The sequence below is a fragment of the Spodoptera frugiperda genome, chromosome 25, assembly GCF_023101765.2.
Source record: "Spodoptera frugiperda isolate SF20-4 chromosome 25, AGI-APGP_CSIRO_Sfru_2.0, whole genome shotgun sequence".
In the NCBI taxonomy this organism is placed as follows: Eukaryota; Metazoa; Arthropoda; class Insecta; order Lepidoptera; family Noctuidae; genus Spodoptera; species Spodoptera frugiperda.
The window spans coordinates 14102456-14124894 of NC_064236.1; the positions used below are offsets into that span (position 1 = coordinate 14102456).

Consider the following 22439-nt stretch of genomic DNA (forward strand, 5'->3'; position numbering starts at 1 on the left):
TTAAAGCAGTCTATTATTCATTTGGAACAACCGAGTATGGATGAAAAAACGAAGTAACAAAAAAATCTATTAACTTTTTCTAAGTTTGATGGTTGGTGGCGGCAAACGTTTGCCGTATAATAAGCTCATATTGCTACGTAAACACTGTTGTCAGTTGGTTGAAACCGTTCGTGCAACATATAACTAAAGGTTTTTATTTAGTGGGCATTGTTCTCTACGGTAATAATGTAACAAAAGTTTCAATGTGTAGATCATTGTACTGTGACGTAATAAAAACAAAACTTGAGGCTTGACATTGTTTTAAAAAATGGGAGTCCTCTGTGATCCTATACAAGTAAAGTGGTATGCGGTGGGCGTGCAGAGCGCTGTGCAGGCTCGGACGGGACTAGCTCATGTTTACATTCATATTTTGACGTCCCGTTACACGATTCTAATGAAGTAACTTTATGACGTTTGTCAAAGGTGCAACGCTCACCTATACTATGTTTGACATTCTTCGAACAAAGATCAAAAAGGTACGGTAACGTGACCCTCAAGACAATCTACGAAAGGAATTCTGTTTAAACTCATGTGTACAGTTGTGTGATATGAACTCTTTGTAGAGTTTAAATATCATATTCTACGTGACATAATTATTTTAGATGAAGCGAGACTCACCTCGAGATCTCAATTAAAAGTTAGTCATAATTAAACATACCATCTGAGCTTGTAATAATCTTGAGTACTCATTTGGAGATGAACAATGTGTTGTATGAATGCATTCTTAGGGCATTGGTCTTGAATCTCTTCTGTATTTAATAAAACGTTAAAGTTTTTTGCTGCTCTTGTAATATATCTATAGGTTTTATAGTCAAGAAGGCTTTCCTGATTAATTTCTATTATATAAAAGATGTTTATGAAATGGATTGATGATTAAAGTCTAAATCTTTAGAGATTTTATACTACACCAGTGCCTATTGCGTGAAAAATCTATATCCAAAATCATCTTCGTTAAAAGAAATCACGCGCGGTGGAAAAACTACGCCATTGTTTTCGAGTCCCTGTTGTTTTGAAGGGAATTTGGTACACGTGCTACGAAGTACTATGAAAAGGGAACAAAATAAATGATCATTTCATATGGTGATGCGTAGTGTTAATTAGATTATCCCACATCGTGGAAACTGTGTCATTGCAACGATTAGTTAGACAAATGAGAAAAATGCGTATGTATTATTCAATACCGTTGTCTGTTTGTATTAGGGATTAACAGAATGCCTATACTAGGTATAATTAAACCTATCTGCTAGAAATATCGACACTAATCATAGTTGATATATTTAATTCAACAGATTCACGTACTGCCTGAAACGTGGTCGGTGGAATGCCAAAATAGAATTGTCCATCAGTCTGTCTGTCTGTGGAAGCGCTCATTTCCAATTCTAGATTTATATGGAATGTTTAAATATAATTTCGAGGTACGGGTAAAATGGAATGGGAAACTGACGTGATAAAAGCAAAACTATGTCCAGTCACAGAATAATAAATACAAGTAGTTCAGTAGCGGTCAAGGCTCAGGATAATTATTATGGGTTTAGATTCAAATTAGGATTCAAACCAGACAGACTGTCTAACTAGGACAATTTTGTGGGTCGATTAGACAATAGATATTTGACTAAATTTACTTTTTGGTCTCATATTAATTCTTGAGCTAAAAAACTGCTACCGCATAATTCCCAGCATAAACCATAAATATTTCATAATGTGACGTCAACACTGAGAAATCACAGTTTTCCCATAATAACTAAATATTACACTATTAAATTGTGAAATAAAAAATATACAATGGAAAAAAGGCAAATTAGCCAAGTTCTCGACTACTCCGGCGACAAATATACGTATTTAAGTAATTTTCAAATGTTTTGTCATCATTTAGTCTAATAGTTCTTTAATGGAAACTTAATACTTTAATATCAAGGAAGTAACATGGAAAATATGTTCAAAATTGTATCTATTACTTCTTGAAATAATGTTTAAAATAATTATTTTCCTGTTTTAGCCCTGAAAATACTAAAATTTCGCCTGGTCTCAGTCCACGTGTCTTTTATTGAAACTTCATATTTTCTTAGTGGTATAAGTTAATTTCACGTAATTAATAAGTCATCTACTGTATATTGCATATTACTTAGGCTTAATTATGATGTAACATGCTTTCAGCCTTGATTAATTCCTGGTTTCACCTATAGATAGCTATTACGTAGCACTTAGGTAAACAAGGGATCTATAGAATTCCTTATCTATCTGGTACATTGAGATGAGATCGTAGTATTTTTTATTACCTATTTATTTTAATCCTGTGATATCCTGCACATAGCATCGTGTCTGATTCTGAACATGTGGATTTATGATTATTCGAATGCACAACGAAACACGAAATGACTTTTGACTAACTCCTTGATCATTTGTTTACTGCATATAGGGTTTTCTGGTAAGAGACTAAAAAATGTAAATCTACATCTATTTAGAATTTAGGCCTAAGTTTATCTAAAATTATCTTAACTAAAATTATCATCTAGCTTTCAAGTTGAATCGAAAGACTCAAATTCTCTATCCACAAATGGTCGAATGAACAAAGTGCTATGTGTACTAGTAGTAATACTAATAATTTAATTGAAATGGCAATGAACGTGGCATAGATATAATACAACGCTAGATTCTGTCTTACTATTTAGAATTAGAATGTGAAGCTTACGTTTTTACTCACTTTAGGTAGTAGAGTAGGTATTATAGATTTTTTTAAATAAATTCCTATTAAATATACATAAATTCTAGTTTCCTTGTCATGTAAAGTAATATATTATTTGTAACCTACTGATATTATAGTGATTTTTGAGCAAAAGGTCAGGTATTAACCTTTTAGATTTTTATTATATTTATTAGACTTTATATTGAGTTAGCGCTAAACACTACATCATAACTTTTAAAGGTAATTTAATTTAGACTGTTCAATTAATTGCTGTATCGAGTTATAATAAATTCAATTTGTATAAATATGATCGAGTGTCTCAGTGCTTAATTTTTTGTTACCAGACTCATAAATAATGGTAAATTTTATTCATACACACTACCAGTGCTCCTAGACAAATGGCATAAAAACTTGTCGAATTGTCAAGCAAACAGAACAGTCAGTGTATCGGTAAAACCGGGTGAACAGGGACAGAAGAGAGGTGAATAGGTACAGGGATTCTTCATAGTATCTATTTACCCTTCTGCTGTTCACCTCTCGATCGCTATTCACCCCGTTTTACCGTATATGGTGGAAACAAACTTTGACATAACTTACCGAAATGTCAATGTCAATTATATGTCATATAGGTATGTATGTAACATACATAAGTGCATATTTAATTTTACTTTCTTTTCATTAGATTATACATACTAATGCATTATGCAAATTAGTTCATATTACTAAACTGTTTCGAAATATCTACACTCTCTATAATGAATTATAATGTGGGTATACCTTCTTATTATGATCTTGACATAAGTACCTACGAGTAAGTACGATTATGATATTTGCATAGCACTTGTTTCAGCCCCGTTTTTGTCCTTCAAGTAACTCATTGTGAGGCACAATTAATAACAGCTGTGTTCTGTGGCTGATGTTATCGTCTATGGGAAAACTGCGTAAGAATCGTTTAAAACTACTGATACCTTGGGTACCAAGCACTTGTTATGTTTTTACACGTTGATCCGCCATCTTGAAATTGAAGTCGTTGTATTTTATAATACAAACATTTCTGCTGTAGCATTGTGAAAGTAAGTCGAAATTCACATGTAATGTAATGGAATTATGGAACATAATTGTATGGAGTTTGAAATAGATAAAGGTATATTCAACTGCACGGTTTGGTGTGGTGGCTGGGCAACTGGCTGCTGTGCAAGTGTAGCGGGTTTGATTCCTGCACGGAGCAACTCTTTTTGTGATCCACACATTGTTGTTTCGGGTCTGGGTGTCATGTGAATGTATGTGAAATTATATGTTTGTAAACGCACCCACGACACAGGAGAAAATCCTAATGTTGGGCAACGTTTTCTATAAAAAAAAGATATTAGAACTATATATTGACTTTTCTATTCTACTCTATTTGACAAGCAGTTAAGGTATTGGGCTGTAGTTGTATTTTTTTTTAAATCTGAAAATAGAGAAGTAAAAAAAGACTTTCTAAAGCTTAGTAGATTCAATAAAAATTTGCTCAATTAGTTAGATAACAATATTTTATATCAAATAAAGGAGGCACAATTAAAAATAAACCCTTTGACAAACATAACTACTGTACTGCGAGACAAACAACCGATTATATGGTTTAATGACAATTGATTGCATTAATTTGCACTCTTATCTTTAAAAGCATTGTAATGTTATCAGGACATCCGGACTTCATTCATTGGATCATTCAACCTTTGTGGACTTATGGTGTAAGATAAGTACTGACTTTACAAAAAACAATTTTCAGCCTTACAAACAAAGTTCAAAATACAACTAACGCCAGTTTTGGGACACTTAGCATCTGTATATATGTGGAATACTTAGTTTCCTCCCTGATCTGATGACTAAACAAGGAAAACATATGCGAATAATAATTATATATTGACATATTATTCATCAATTAATCATTGTACTAACATAGTAACATACCTGTGTAGTAGTACTATTTGCGTACGGTAATTTTAGTTCATTCATCGTTACCCAGAATACTTCTGTTGCAATACATAACATCTGCTGAAAATTGGCAGTTGGATTAAGAATGTCAGGATGCTGAAAATTTGATGATAAAATCGTTCAGGCCTAATCATACAGAAAAGGCCCAGTTAGATTGCCCTTGTAAATAAAAAAATAGATTTACATGATAGTTGAACAAATTAATAAGAATTACGAAAAATTTTCTCAAAACTTATATCGAGCCCTGAATAGACTTTTCTATTCAGTCGTTCGACAAGTATCTAAATATAATTTAATCTATACAGGTCTGAGCCACTAGCTCCAGGAACAACTTTAATACTCATTCAGACTGACCCCTTTATTCTTTCTATTTTTGGATAAGGTTAGAACTTATAATAGCTGTGAAACTGTTTAGAATTTGCACTAAAAATTACATTGTCATCTTTAATCATTTTCATACGCATAACACTTCAGTTTATTTGTTTTTTCTTTTTATACCGATAAAGACATCTTGTTATACAAATGGTTATTTGAATTCAGTTAAGTCGACAGCGGCATAACAACTTAATAGATAATATTTAATACGTACATTGTTCACTTACCAACGCGTTACAAGGCCAGCATTCATAGATATGTATCTACACTTTAGACTATGTATAATAATAGTATATTTTACAATGAGCATTTTGTGGTATAAAACACTTTATTGAGATCACAAATCCAAGGATTATTTTTAAGGTTGGATTGCTCAAGTGTCCGAGTTAGTTTTATTTTAGTCACCGTCTACCATTTGAGGTTACTTTTAATTGACAACACATTTTATTCATTAAATTAATTGTTATTTAAAAATAGACTTATAGCGTCTTCTCCGTTTGTTGGTTAGTCATCTTAAACAAACATTATTATGATGTAAAATGGCAAGGTATTTATTTACTAATGTCGGGGCTATGAGGCAGTTCTGCGTAAACGAAGAGAACCATAATTAACCACAGAATAACTTATACGAGTAGTGGCACCATTAACACAGGTCAGAGAGTCAAACGAGAGTTTCCTAAGTATTGTAATATTTCAAGAGGATTACGTTTCACAGTGACAAACTAACATAAAAAATAAGCAATTTTATTTACTTTACATATTATTATTGTTATATTTATCCATTAGTCACGTCGCTACGCATCGGGTATTCAAAACAATCGAATCGGCTTAAATACATTGACAAAATATTGTTTGTTAAACATACCATGCATTGGTTGGTGTTGATTTTGAAGGTAATCTGATTAATTACAATATGTTGAATGTGTTCCATATTATTTTAATTTTAATATTTATATTATGAGTAGTGGTCGTGAAGCAGTGCTAAATATTAGGTAAATCATACTTAAATTAAGGCTTGTGTAATATATTTATAGTGTAAATAAAATAGCAACAACTTAAATAGCTATAAAACAAATAAATTCGTCAAATACCTATGTTACTTAATATCCATATAAGTAAACTGTGTAAGTTAGGTATAGGTTATTTATATGTTGTTTTCAATTTCTAACACAACAATAGGTTTATGTTTATAAAATCGGATGATTAGGGAAAAACAAAAGTATAGAAAACTTTTGGGAATTATTTTATACTGCGTTATCAATAATCATTGCACGTTTCCCTAATCCAAAACTAAAATAATACTTCTCAAGCCGAGAAAATAAGACTAGATCTCTTTGCATAGCAGTCGGACTTACAACCATTCATTCCTTCCAAGAAAGTATGTCAGTAGACAAGAATATAAAAAGTTTGGGTAGAGTAAGAATACATAATTACTTGTGTATTCTTAACATACCTTGAAACAGGATTACTATAGCAACTTAATGGCAATGGGTTCATAACTCGTCACTTAACTTCAGGAACAAATGAAGACACCATATATTCTGATTCCCTATTCTTGTTTGCTTCCTCTCATTAGTCTAAGTTAAGGCTATGCAAATATGAATCTTATTTCCAAGGCTCTAAACCTAGGGCTGAAATAAAGCTACCAGTCACACATGGGAATTTAACCATTATGAACTATTAAAAAGCAATTAAAGGCATTACAAAAGCAATTAAAGGCTGAAATGGTATAAAGATTAAGAAAAATAAAGTTATCGAATACCTATTTGCATTCACTTATATCAATTGTCGCACATTGGTTCCATTTCAATGAATCGAAGTCTTGGTAACTTAATATATAAAATTCTTTCTTAACTTATTTTGTTCGGTCGTATCTACTATATTTCTTTTATATTCTCATACGTTTTGGACGAGAGAGTTATTTGACTATAAATAACTCTTTCTATTGATATTTTCCTTACTAGGTACTAAGAATGGGTGTGCTACTGATGGTCTCATGGTGATTCACTATACAGAGACACTCGATATGTATTCATTCCTGATCTAAGGATTAAATCCTCTTCATATCAGTAGTAGTTAAGGTACCAACTGATTCGAGTATTCCAAAGAGACTAAGGAATATAAAATAAAAGAAATAATGAGTGGCAGACGTTGTCCATGTATTAGCGATTCGGTACCAATAATGAACGTTGAGAACAATGGAACGTACCGTAGTATTTTGTCAACAATTTTTAACTTCAAGTCGCTTGGCATTGTTGAAGTGAAGCTAATTGTACTTGCGGACTCAGTAACAGATAAGTACTAACTTGATGGTACTAGGAAATACTGTTATAAATACCTAATTATTTATATTGTATGTCGTGGTGGCTCGGTGGCTTAAGACTCCCGCTCCTTATGCATGAGGGTGCAGTTCGAAACCTACCAACGGCAAGTACTGATGTGACTTTTTCCAAGTTATATGTACTTTCTAAGATTATTTAGACACCACTAACAAACGGTAAAGGAAAACATCGTGAGGAAACTCTTATAATTTCCATAATTATAACTTTGAAATCGCCAACCCGCATTGGGCAGACGTGGTTAATGCTCAAACCTTTTGCATGTGAGAAGAGGCATTTGGTCCTCAGTGGCCACTTATAGGCTGATGTGTGTGTCTATTGTGTTGTAATAATTTTCCAGATTTGACTGTCTGTGTTTTGTTATAGAGCGACTAGGAACCGTCCACAACTTACTAGTGCTGAATTCAAAATTTATTGTTCAATCCGTTGTCTGTATAACTGGGCTTCTAAATAGCAGTAACCACTCTAAGTAATTATTTTCATATTATTTTATTATTTTGTATTGATGATTCATTACAGCTGCTTTTCGCTGACACTGTTTTTTTTTTAATTAGATTGAGACCTCGCCCTCAAGACGTCTTGTGACATTCAACTATTCAACCTACGATCACTGGCCTAAGAAGATAGAGTGCATACAATAACTGTACCTAATTAAAAAATGATAACAGTTCATTCACACAGGTGCTATTATCTATTGTATTAGCTAGCAAGGGCAGACTAGAACTAAGTGTTTGAAGAATCAACTGTTTGACTTGATAAGACATAACAATCAATATACACTGTATATGTACATATATCGTCATCGCTTTCCTCGATTCAATGAAATCGAAAACGATAATGTGTTTATAATACCTAATTACCCCTTCCCAATCTTCCAAATCCCCGATTCCCCAACAACTCTTAAATTTTTAATCCCCAAAAGGCTGGCAACGCACTTGTAACGCCTCTGGTGTTTCGAGTGTCCATGGGCGGCGGCGATTGCTTACCATTAGATGATCCGCACGCTCGTTTATCGGCTTATTTATACCATTAAAAAAATATTATTTACCTATTTATGTTACACTTGGTGGACTTAATGCCAATTTCGGACTTCTTATGTTAAAGCAGAAGTAACTTTTTATTTGAAAACTTTTGCTCTCATACCCATAAAATGTTGGTATATATTAAATAAAATCTACAATAAATCAACAATACTTTTCCATACCCGGTGCCTGATAGGTCAACAATACTTCGTCATTTAATTACCTTACATTAAAACACTGATACGAATAATTACATTATGTCATCAATTTCAATAAGTGTAAATCAGAACAAAGAACATGAAATAAAATGTGTAAAACAGAGCGAACAAATGGTTTATTTTTATAACAACATACACACAACACACAACTTCACGCCTTTTATCCCCGAAGGGGTAGGCAGAGGTGCACATGAACATTACGGCACGTAATGCCGCTATATAATGTACACCCACTTTTCACCATTTGTGTTATAAGTCCCATGTAATAGGGGGTGAGCCTATTGCCATATCCTGGACACAATTCCAGACTCCGTGCTACTACCGAGAAATTTTCGAAAATCCGAAAAAAACCCAGTAATACTTTGCCCGACCCGGGAATCGAACCCGAGACCCCTTGTTCGACAGTCGCACTTGCGACCACTCGACCAACGAGGCAGTCTATATATCACAACATATAATAAATAATTGGCTGGTACGTTTAATGTAAAACAATGAAACAGTACGTTAATTTAAAATATGTCATACGGATCACTTTAAGCCTGTACTTTATATGTTTCAATATTTTTATTGATATCTGAGTATAGGTATAGCTTTTATGTAGATCCTTGTTACAAGTAAAGCTGACATAACGTATTGTGCTGATAAAAGTGACGTGCTAAACATCTACTGTTGACTAGTGAAGTCATCAACTAGAAACTAACAAACCACACAGTCGTAACTACACCACAACCCAATCAAATATAGAGCCTAAAACAATATGTACAGAGACCATTTTCGGTAAGACAATCGTGTGTAATTAAGACTTTATGTATCGAATAATTGTTGTAAAGCGTTGATGCGTCGCCAACTGCAAAAACAATCTTGAACGTAGGTATTTTCAATGCAGAACAAAGAATAACATAACATATGTTCGTATGAACATTAATGAAGTACCTACATATTGTAATATTTTTATTACGTGCATGGTGATGGAACATGTGGCTGTGATTACTGAAATCATTAAGTCTTCTACTCAACCAATTCTTATTTTAACACGTTCTTCTTATGATTTAGGGTTGCTTTTGCAATGGATTACTTTTTGTATGTAAGTAAATTATTATCAATCTTTTTCAGAAATTCGACTACAATAAATCTTGTTTTTATTTTGGTATGTCAGTAAACAGTGTCGTAGCATATAATATGTACGTATATTTACTTCAAGGCGTTAATATGCAGCAGTTATTATAAAAAAGTTAACAATTTCAAGTAAAAAAAAAAAAATATTAAATAAATTTCAACAACCCTACTAGGTCGTCGGGTGAAAAGAAAATGCATCCGATCAATCCATTGCTTATTGCCGATCTTGACAGTAATTGGTACTTAGGGGAAGATTTTTTCCAACAAACTTTATAACGACTGGATTATTATCTGCATCATCGCATATTGTGCAGTCAAGTATGTGTAAATACTTAAAACTTCCATTAAGCTTCTTACGGTGTTATGACTTAACTTTTCATCATTTTAGTATCGAAAGCTTAACAACTTTTATACTGTAAGGTTTTAAATTAAGAATTGAGACGAAAAATATAGAAGTACGTCACAAATAAAATCCCTAGAAGAAGAATGTAATAATTTCCCAACAGTAAATTCACAAAACAGATGATAAAGACTTATAATAGTTTCAAAACATATTATATATATCTTGAGATAGAAAACAGTGAACCTTTATATTGGCACTACAATGGCATCTCAACTTACCCACATAGTACGTATAATTAGAATTGTATGAGACACAAGTGCTGTTCACACACCGACCTTTACCCACGGTAGGTACCTTTTATATTCCCAAACCCATTGATTTAATAGTTAGAAGTGCATCCGGAAGGATATTAAAAAATAGGAATAAGCCTTTCAACTACCCTCGAATCGACTCGGAAAAAAGGGACACTTGGGCACGAATGTACGAGGCGACGACATCGCACCGGGATGCACATCGTGTTGCGTTTATATCTATATTATATTACTGACAAAGGTACCTACTCCGTTCGCTTCCGCCTCATTGATGGCCGGAAGAGCTAAAGTGTAGTTTGTATGAATACTAGATCGAGTGAGGATGACGGATGCTTGGCGCTTCTGGTGAACTTTGTGCCATTGTTTATGAAACCAGCATTGCTCCATAGCTTGTTGTTAATCATTGAAAACTTTAGGACATTTTCCACTCCACACACCCATTTCAAAAAGTTACCCATGATTAACCAAATTCCATAATTTTTCTATCTCATAAGATTCGCGTACTGTACGAGTATATTTAATTAAACACAGCGCTGTTGCACCAGTGTTTCTAGAAAGACTAGACCTGTTTAGTAAACACACGTTTTTCAAGATTTCTCTTCCGTTGAGCGTTCGATTAAGTTACCGCGCCTAGCTTTTACCCCCTTATTACGGAGCTCGTTTAAGATTACTACCAGCTTTTCTAAGAGATGGCCCGTATTAGCTTAGGTTACGTTACTTCACCATGAATGGGTAGAAGTAATGCGAAGATGACTGGTTTTACAAGTAACTGTTACTACAATCAGGTATTTTTGCACTATTGCCTCCTCTTTGAGCAGGATTATTACTGTTCAATAAAACCACTGCGTTGTTATTGAGGTATCTATAAATAAGTACTGAACTTGTATTTCATTATTGGTTTGCTCTGTTGTATAAAATCCTATGCACGGGAAAAGAAAGAAAAAAAAATAAAGGATGATTGGTATGGAGTTGTGGATAGGATAATTCCAATAACATTAACTATTGCGTCACTACTTTTATATAAATTACAATATACAACGTGTAACAAAAAGGGGGTATACATATCAATTGCACGGTTTCTAGATAACATAACAAACGATACGGGAACAGTTTTTTAAACTCATGTTTTCATGGTACCAAGTTATGAATTTTTCAAATCGCGCCGGTGCGCGAATCAAAATTAGGTAGACAGGTACTAGGCGATCAGATTGACAGAACAAATGGTTTGTAATATTAGCGAGTGTTCCTTGTAGTGTTGTGATACGTTTGTATGATTTAAACTCAAGAACCATACGACACGAAGTATTTGGGACCAAATTTTTTTAAACGTATTTTAAGCTGAAACTTTGTGTAGAGATTCTATTCAACCTGTATTCATCAGGGCTTCTTGATGTATATGGGTATTTTGTTACACGTTGTATATATTTTGGTGCATTTTCCTACTGATCTAATTATAACTTCAGGAGAATGGTATATAATTAATAGTTGTTATAATATTAAAGTAAATGGCTTTGTGATCGGATATTACAATATTGTACAAAAAAAGACTTTATACAAGATTATCTATTAGATAGAGTAACGGAGACTTATCTGGAGGTGGTGAAACGGTCGTGTTTATGTCACGAGTAAAAAATCGTGATAATATTTTACTTTCCACGGCTGTACCTACCTTCACTTGTTCGCTGTTAATATGGGTTTATATTTTCTCGAATAGGTTTTGCAAAGGTTTCTTTCACAATACAACCACTTTACGCTAGCAGTTCCTAGCGGTAACCTACTTTTGCTAGTAGTGAGATGTTTTAAATATCTAAATTGTTTAACTTTTATTGGAATTTGTTTTTAGAAACGTTTTCGAAGTCAAAGTAAAAATTATTTATTTCAAATAGACCGGGAAGGCACTTATGAACGTCAAAGCAAATATTTCTATATTAAAAAGAAATGTATGTCTGTCGGTCAGTCCTCTAGTGAAGTTATTTGCGCAAATAGTTAGGTAATTCAGAAAATTTTATCAAATAACTTAGAAGAAGAAGGGAAGAATAAGATAGATTGGAAGACAAAGGTACACAGTATGTGACAAGGAGTGGGCCGTAGAGGTCTATGCCGTTTTCTTGCTTAGAGATAATAACAACACACTTGTAGAGGAGGTCCATACTGCCATACGTTAATGCTGCATAACGTTTATCATCCATAAGCTTTGGTAGTCCATAAAAAGCTATGGATGATGAACGTTTTTAAAAAATATATATAATTACTTATAATTTGTTCGACAAAAGGTACGGAACTATTGAAATCACTGTTAAATTCAATAGTTCAGAAATCATAACATTAAAGCCCAATCCATTTATAAAAGGGTTGAATTTCTACTTTAATGTTTGATAGACATACATACATAATGCATGCAGAGGCTTCTCCCGATAATCAGGTATCGGTCAGATATCGACAGCAAATTTCGGCCAGTAATTACATTACGTCATAACCAGAGCTTTCGGAATGTTAACATCAATGCATTACAGAAAATGATAGCGGCCTGTGTTTTTTAAATTCGTATTATTTTTTTTACAAGTATAGAAAATAAATATCATGTCCAAAAATAAAAACGCTATATTATGTACTTATACTTTTGCCCATGCTTGTAATCGGCCTGACATGATGACATGACATTGTCTAAATTGATCTGTTAGATTAGTTACGATATACCAATAAAATTTAAGGGAGTTATCCTTATTATTTTAAAATTTGACTTGCAGTTATGTCACCAAAACATATGTAGGTGGTTGCCATTTTCGGACATACTTAGATCCTACACACTGTTGGAAAGGGAAAATTATTTTCGTGACTCTCATAAAGAGGTGTAAATTGACAAAAACAAAATATTGTAAACTGACTATGCTGTAGGTGGCCGGTTCTCAAGAGTTTAAATCCCAAGAGTTTAAATAAATAAATAAGACAAATATTATGAAGATCTCCAATCGTTTGTACCTACAGCTTAGCAAAGAAATCTTATCTCAGATTAATATTGCACGTATACATAATAAAACCTTAAATTGTAAGATGCACAATATCCTTATATTATACCTAATACCGACTAACATGTAAAACATATTTACTGAACTAACAATACATTGCAACAACAATGCAGTTTTATGTAAAGCTTCAGTAATATCTTCTTCATAATATGACATAATCAGGTCTTTTATAAAATACTAATGAATATAGGCAATCTGATGCACTGCAGATATTATATTAAAAGGGATTGTGATTGACGTTCATACAAAGACTACATCTTGAACATGAACTAATGGAGGCTATTGTCAAGTACAGTATTAAAATAATCCCTCTATCTAGCAGAATATTAATGCTCCGAAATTTGTTTGGCATAACACACTTGGCAGAATCTTCTTTAAAAGAATATACATATTATGGCATAAAAATCATTTAATATAATTATTGTTTTGCCGAATGTTTATATATCCGAATTTTCAAAGGCATACTTTTAAGATGGCAGAATTTTATTTGGTATTACTTTTGGCAAAGCTTAATTTTGCATAATTTCATTTCACAAAACGTTTCTTTAGAACGACGATTATTTGGAATAATTTCACTTGGTATATTAAGAAGATGGTGGAATATCATTTGCAATAATTTTATAAGGCATAATTATTGTCCTTTTTATAAAGTGTAATCATAGTCTTAACCTTAAATTAAAATATTATTTTAAAAAGTCAATATGTTCTACTACAAAAGTTAGTGAAGTGACAGAACCGAATCGCTGCAAAACCGACTGCACGTAGTCTTGTCTGCCCTACCCTTAGAGTGCAATTTAAAATCGCGTAGGCGCGGAGGGGTGAGGCGGTCCGCGGGCTGCGACGATTAGCGCGAGTGGGACCGCCGGAGCCCTCCAGTGCCGGAGCCGTGACAGAAACCATGCTTGCTTGCTTGCTGCATGCTTGCTTGCATGCTGCTAGCTTACTTACATGCTGCATGCTTGCTTGCATGCTTGCGTGATAGATAAGTCTTTCAATTATTATGGATATGAAAAGTATGCCAAAAAATAATTCTAACTTGTGAACTTTCTGATATATGATGGTTCTACTTTTTAATTATTATGGCTATGAAATTTATGCCAAAAGACGATTCTGACAGTGAACATTCTGCAATATGATGGTTCTACCTTTCAATTATTATAGGTATCAATTTATGCCTAAAGATGATTCTGACTTTCAAAATTATGCGTTTTGAATGGATGTATTACAAATGATGGTATACGAAATGATTTTCTGCGGAATGAAGATTCTGCCATGCGTTGTTATGCAATAAAATTATGACCAAAAAAAATCCGCTAATAAAGGTAGACCCTTAAAAAAATGCTCTTAAAAGCATACAGCAACTACAATAGGGTTTAATAAAATGTGATGACCAGAAATTTAAGAGGATATAATAAAAGAAGTACTCGTGCTAAGAAATTGCGCGTCGCCAATGACGCAAACGAGGAAACAGCGCAAAATAACTTAAAGAACAATATACCTTGAGACTATTATTAGATGACAAAGGGCCAGATCTTTATTAGATTTCTGGAACTTAATAATTATTCACTAGGCAGAATATATAATTTAAATATTGCCATCTACTTTACACCTAGCAGGATTACAGTATCCATACTATTACCAAAAAATTTTTGAAAATTTTCCAAAACTCCTAATCCTTATGTAAGCCCGGTAGGTAGTCCGCAGCTCCGGATCATCATCATCATCGGGCATCAGCCCTACTGGGCCCCATCTGTGGTGATCTGATAGCGCTTTGAGGTGCACGCCGTATGCACGGGTCTAGTTATGGTCGGGCGGCGAGCTATCCTTACTTGCCGTCCGCAGACCCGCAAAACCTAACAATCCTATGTTTACATTTACAATAGTAAATGTATAGCCACATAGTAATGTGGCTATACTTAATTTCAAGAACTCAAAAAACCGGCCAAGTGCGAGTCGGACTCGCCCATGAAGGGTTCCGTAACAGCAAGTAGATGACATAATATAAAAGTTATAAAATAACTTGGTTTTACATAGTGTTTGTATGAACGACAAAGTTATATTTGCGGTTTTTGAAAATGTTTTATTTCTTAAAAACTAATAATGATATCTGGTTCAAACCAATTTTCGTTGTTAGTTTATATTGAAATCTACAGCATATATTTTTTTTAGATTTCTCACTCTCTTATTTTAAAAGTTAGAGGGGGGGGGACACTATTTTTTCCACTTTGGAAGCGTCTAACTTTCAAACGGTTGATTTTCACGAAAAATGGTTTTAGGAACCTTAATGTCTTTTTTAAAGACCTATCCATAGACACATATCATATCCATCACGGATATCTTAGCTGAAAAAAACATTTTTTGGAATCAGTTCCATGTATGGAGTGCCCCCTTAAATATTAAAATTTATTAATTTTTATTCAAAATTCGAATAGCGGTTACCGAAATACATCAACCTACAAAGTTTCAACTATGTAGGCCCAACAGTTTCGGAAATAAATGGCTGTGACATACGGACGGACGGACGGACGGACGGACGGACGGACGGACGGACAGACAGACATGACGAATCTATAAGGGTTCCGTTTTTTGCCATTTGGCTACGGAACCCTAAAAAGGTGAATATTTTAGCATTATCGACCTTTTACTGCAAATAATAGTTAAAGAATTATTATATATATTAAAGTCACCAGACATTGTGTTTCGTTGTGTGGTGCAGCAAACCATAAACAAATGGTGTTGGTAATGGCTTTATTACAGTATTTGTATTAAAACTCACGGTGGGAAGTGGGAAGGACCATAATGCTACGGTGCGTTTCGCAAACAAATCAAATGCAAGTTTGTATGGAAACTCATTGTTTCGTTTTTGTATTTATATGATCACTCATATAGGTCTTGATTATCATTTCTTTTTACAGATTTCTGTCAAAATTTTGCTTCGTTAACGTGAAAAAAGAAAGACATTTTGAATAAGGGCTTTTTAAAATGTCGTAAATTTAATGACTCATTATTATATTTGTTTTTATTTCTAATCCTTGATAATTACATTTTTAAATATTAAATTATAAAAAAATATTGTTATTATAATACTAATTCTTTGTACCAAAATCGCTATCAAGTAAACTTCCTTTCTCTACATTTTGAAATAGAAATGTTGATTACAATACAGTGTGAGTAATTTGCTATAACAGAATTACAAATACTACCCTAAATGCAGTGCATTATTTAAGGCCTCCCACCGCTCTGTAATTGACTACCCAAGGTACATTAGACTATTGTTTACTGAAGTAAGGTAATGGTGAAGAAATCGATATCAATTATATTGTTCTCTGTAATTTACAAGAAAAAATATACCATTCTAATTCTAAAAACAAGGACTTTTGTAACAAATGTTAGCGTGACAGACGTTGCCAAAGAGTAATAAATGTTTCATGGCTTATAAAGTTTTCCTTCTCATTAGACATTGAAGCAAGAAAAATTAATATATTTATGGAAAATCACTGCAATATCTTTGTCTTTATAATACTTCAATTGGTAGGAAATAGAGTCGAGAATGAATTGCAGGTACTACTCGTAACTCCAGATACAAATTACCTCACAGTTGATTAGCCATTTAAAATAATAAAAATACGTTAATAGAGTTCACAATGCAACAAAAAGAAATAATAAATTAACATTTAACAAACAGTAAGCATCAATTAAAACTCGACAGTCTCCTCGTTCCAATTTCATCGCATTATTGCTTATAATGAATGTCAATCACTATTTATTTGCTATGGGAATACAATAAGCCATAACAACTGCTTTATCACTTTTGAACTACCATCTGTTAGGATTTGAAGGAGAAAATTATATAACTATCTATACATATCAATAAAATTTTAATGTCTGTTTGTAATATTGAAATAACCGTACCGTACTAGACGCCCATAAACATATGTACTACGATAGATAAACTAAAATAATGTTTACAATTTTTGTCTGTCTGTCTGTTTGTTCTGGTTAATCTCTGAAATGGCTGGGACAAATATGACGGGACTTTTATTAGCAGGTGGCTTACAAATGTACTAAGTATTAACTTCGGCTACTTTTATTAGTCACATCATCATCATCATCATATCGTCACGCCTTTTTATCCCCGAAGGGGTAGGCAGAGGTGCACATTATGGCACGTAATGCCACTGTACAATGTACACCCACTTTTCACAATTTACGTTGTAAGTCCCATGTAAAGGTGGTAAGCCTATTGCCATATACCGGGCACGTTTCCAGACTCCGTGCTACTACTGAGAAAATTTCGAAAAACTGAAAAAAGCCCAGCAGTACTTCGCCCGACCCGGGAATCGAACCCGAGACCCCTTGCCCGGCAGTCGCACTTGCAACGAGGCAGTCTAATTCAATTCAAGTATTTAATTAGTCACACAGTCTGCAATCCGAGCGAAGCCGCCGGAAACAGTTAGTGTTTTAGTGTTTGAAAACAAAGTAGCAGTTCGAAAGATTTTACTGTTATTATGAAAGTGGTAGAGAAGAGACGGCTTGTTACAGGATCAAAATGCTAATTTACAGATGTAATAGAAAGAAAAATGGAACTAATCAATTAATCTTTATAGCCTTAATTAAATCTTTAAGAATCAGGTTAATGTAGTTCACAGTTAAATACTGAATCTAAAACATAAAATTAATTTATTGCGTGGAGTAAACTTTTGTACTCCTTAGATTGGGCATCAACGATTAAAAAAGGGTATTTCACTCCAAAATACATGTGATTAAATTTTTTGCCACTTACGACTATTTCTGGCTGAATGCACAAAAATTGCTTTGAACCGCACAGTTCAAGACCGCGCTGCATAAACCATATGCACGTAATAGATATCATAATAGACTCAGGACCGTGTAATTCATATAATGCATATTAAATGCGCAATTATCTGTATTCATAGTCATGATCATAAACTAGACAACATAAATAAACAATGGTTGACGCTATTTCATCAAATGTCTACATTTTTATTTGCTTTACCTATTTAGATAAAGATATGTTAATTTTTCGACATACATTCTTTTATATGTTCATTTTTACGTTTATGTTTCACATCTACAATTTATTGTTATAAGGGAAAGATAGAGTTAGAAAGCTCATTTTTCCAAGTTAGTTTTAGTTCCATACTATGGTAATAATGAGAGAACTTATTCTAAAATATTAATTGCATTTTTAGACCTTGAGCTTTAAGTAATAACATTGAACATTGTCAAATTCAATTACCTTTTTTTTAACCCAAGTGCCAAATCGAGATTTCTTGGTCGGTACTTTTTTTTTTCAGGGGGTAAATCATCCAATGATTTCTCTCACCAGGGCAAAGCGAGAGGGAGTGTCAGACTCTTACTGACTAAAAACCACCCCGTTCCTTCTTCTGCTTGTCGAGCCGGAGCCCCGGTAAACCCGCTAGGTAGTCCGCAGCTCCGGTCTTGGTCGGTACTTACAATGTTGTGCTTATGTACAATCGCTTAAACATAATAATAAAGGTAACAATAAACAAACTATGTATACGAATTATCAGGATTCTCCCACTATATACTATACAATTGTTTTCATAGCAAGACGAATAACAAAATCGGTTAGACTAAACATCAACACTTCTCCGAAAGATAAAAAGGAATTGTAGTTATTTATTAACTTCTTCAATGTTGTAGATTTAATACTCTGGCTTAGGGCCTCGCCCCCTTCAACATGGGTTTATAAAGTTAGATTTGCCGAAAATTATTACATTATTTGCAACCTTTTCTAACTTATTGCAATCTTTACAATACATTTTTGGTGATATACAATTTGTTATAGCTTCTCTATATACTAACAATTTATCAGCTTCAAAATCCAACAAGTCCTTTAAAAAGCGTATAACATTCAATCGCTTAAAGTACATGAACTGGATTTAAACAGAATGGCCGGCGGAACCAAACAAAAGCACCAATCTGGGCAGACTTAGAAAAGATGGAGTATCAACAGGTGGTCCACTTGTGTGAAGGCGGGTTGTAAATGACGTCACTATTACTCCAGGGGTCTTTCATACCTGCTCCATTCATTGAAGATCACAATCACATGTCTGTACTCTTCGAGACAGGAAACCATTGGAGTTTCACAAAAAAACTATGTATTAAACTGGCTTCTGACTGAGGTTGCTGGTTGAGTGGTTGCCAGTAAGAGTACTGAGGTCGGGTTCAATTCCTATTGCAAAGTGGTCTGATTGATTTGTTGATTTTCAATTCGGATTTTTTAGTAATAGGTACCAAAATCTATCTCCCATAATAATATGAATGAAACATAGCCAAAGACATGTTGGTATAATTATTATTATTAACCCTTTTAGGAGATTAGAGGTGCAATGTTATAAAGAGGTATTCCACATTGGGCACCCGTTTAAATGGCACCCAAGCTAAAGGCACCTGAGATGTTCCACATACGGCACCCATAGGTATTTTTCGTGGGTGCCATTTGTGGAATAATTTTAAATTTTATATTTTAAATTCCACATATGACACCTGCGCATAAGTAGAGACTAGTGCTTTGTTGGGAATTTTACGTTTCTCAGCTTGTTAAATAATATCGAATATGATCCGTAGAGTGTTTAATATAATTATCATTCATCAAGTAAAAGCTTTAGCATAGAGTAGTTCTGTGTTTGAAGTACTAGTAGTTAGTAGTAAGCCCAATGTGGAATACCTCGTTATATATAGCTTTTAAACTAATACTGTGCACTACTCACGGCGTATATGGTAAGGCTTAAGTATAAGCGGGTTAGGAAGTGCACTTATATTAGGCTTCCATCCCGTCTTGGCCAGGAAATATTGAAGACAGCTTTAGTTAAAAGCGGTACTCAAAATAATGTGTGGCGTAGTTTTAAATGTTTGTGGTGTTAGTAAAATATGGAGTTTAATTTCCAGAACAGAAGAAGTTTTAATAATGTTTCAAATTTCGTTAACGCGGTGTTTGGGTGAACAGAAAGTTTCTAACAGTTTTTGGGAATTGAGTGCAGCATGCGCTGTAGTTGTTTGTATTGAACTTTAAGATAGAGACTGGCTGTCTGTGTGCATGGGGGACTATTGAAGAGAATAATCCTTTTATTATGACCAGTGTATAAACAAAGGCACACTATTGTGCTTTGAGAGAGACGACATTCTTTGTGCATCGGTCTTTGGTTCACAACCGGGCCCAGGGTTGTTTTCGCTTTGAGATAAAGCATGAAAGAGATTGATAACTTTTTTGAATTGGTTTGAATGTCATCAGATCAAATAGCTGCTTTTCATGAGTTTTAGGATGTAGTTTTTTTAACTCAGAATGTAGCGATATCGCTCGATCAAAAACATGATACGGATGCAAAAAGTGAAAGAAACTTTGGTGCAGCATGCATGTAAAATGAGTTTGTTAATTAAAAAGTGACATGAGAACCTTGGACCAGCCTCCCAGTTTGATAAGCACGATAAAATATCAAATGTCACTGGCATTTTTTGTATCTTTTTTTTGTTTTAAAATTATCCTCGCCGAAATATATTTCTACTACTTCGAACATTCAAAATCAGTCTTTAACAGGTTATTTGAGGACATAATAGATCGCTTTTTATACCTACAGAAACATTAGCAAAGTTTTTGCTTCTTTCGTTAGAGCGCAGAGGCAGCCAATTAGGGCTTAAAGTGTTCATTGACTCTTAAACATTGTTATCTTAACATCAGAGGTTAACAACTTTAATCAACAAACTGTTAACGGCGACCGCGCGTATTTACACCTGACTTTTGTACTTCGCACGGTCCAGCAACATAAAAGTTTACTCTAAGAACTAGCCAAACAATCACAAAAGGTGTCTCTATTGCATTGTTTTCACTTCTAGTAAGAGGAAAAGTATTACGGAAACATAACAGCGCCGTACATAACAGTTTGAACTTACTCTCATAAAGTTACCGTAAGTACTTATACTTAAGACGATTAGTTTGCACCAGCAACACAACAACTGGACTTCGCGACCAGCTATTCTTTGGCATCTTAACTTTAGTGCAAGTTGGGTAAAAACGTGTAACTTTTTAAGTTAAAAACTTACCTCGCTCCTGTATTTCCGCTTGGCATCCCACCAGGGCGATAAGAATGAGGAATGTTAGGGTCCACATGGTCACAATATCACGTCACAGTCACAGGCACAAAAACACGGCACCGAACATGCTAGCAGTGACAAGTGTCAGGGCTGGCGAGACGCTCCGATACCGCCACGTCCGCTCTGCACAGAAGCGCAGCCTTATATGACGTGACGGAGCCGCGCTGCGCTCGGCGCTCGCTGTCGGCAAACCATGCTGCTGTTGGACGCTGGACAAACACTACAATGCACCGTCTCGCAGATGTGATACTTCTTTCTTCCAACCTAATTTAGTCTTAACTCTTGCATTTAAGATGCGTTATGATGATATAATTTTCTAACAACACAGTATTATATTTATGGAGTTTAAAAACATTTTAATATTTTCTAAATTAAAAACTTTTATTTTATTTTAGAAACATTTTTTCTTTTTACCCTAGGTTTATTTTGGACTTTGTCAGTGAGTATTATTTTATAACTGAAAGTTCTTAAATGTATTTATAGTACGAAGTATAATAATGCAAACCGTTCGTACAGTTGCAAACTTTATAAAAGAAACGCCAAACAAAACAACCAAAACGTTGTCTCCTCTGCGTTTATAAATCAATGATAACGTAGTAGCGGTTTTCTGAGGCTATATCACTGAGCGGCGTATGCGCAGGTAAGCCTCCCGGCACGCAGCTCGCCCGGCGGGGTGCAAGCGCGGGGAGGGAGGGGGAGCTGAGATGCAGCGCTCAATGCACTTGCGTCCCGCCTGGGATGAGGCCTCACGTGTTCAAAAGAATCCAAAAGGACCCATTCAAACCCATCACCGGGATTACCGAGTTCAAACTTCAATGATGTTCGTTCATCATTATGCATCTGTAATTTAGTAC

At 34.2% G+C, this 22439-nt stretch overlaps 1 protein-coding gene across 1 annotated transcript in view; it reads right to left on the reverse strand.

The window, feature by feature from the left end:
* The window catches only part of LOC118264998 (epidermal growth factor receptor), a 133421-nt gene extending 111676 nt beyond the window's left edge, over nucleotides 1–21745 (reverse strand). Inside the window, exon 1 of the mRNA XM_035577691.2 lies at nucleotides 21535–21745. Within this exon, the coding sequence (XP_035433584.2) occupies nucleotides 21535–21601 (67 nt within the window). The 5' untranslated portion in view covers nucleotides 21602–21745. The remainder of the gene's footprint in view (nucleotides 1–21534) is intronic.
* Nucleotides 21746–22439: the final 694 nt, after the last annotated feature.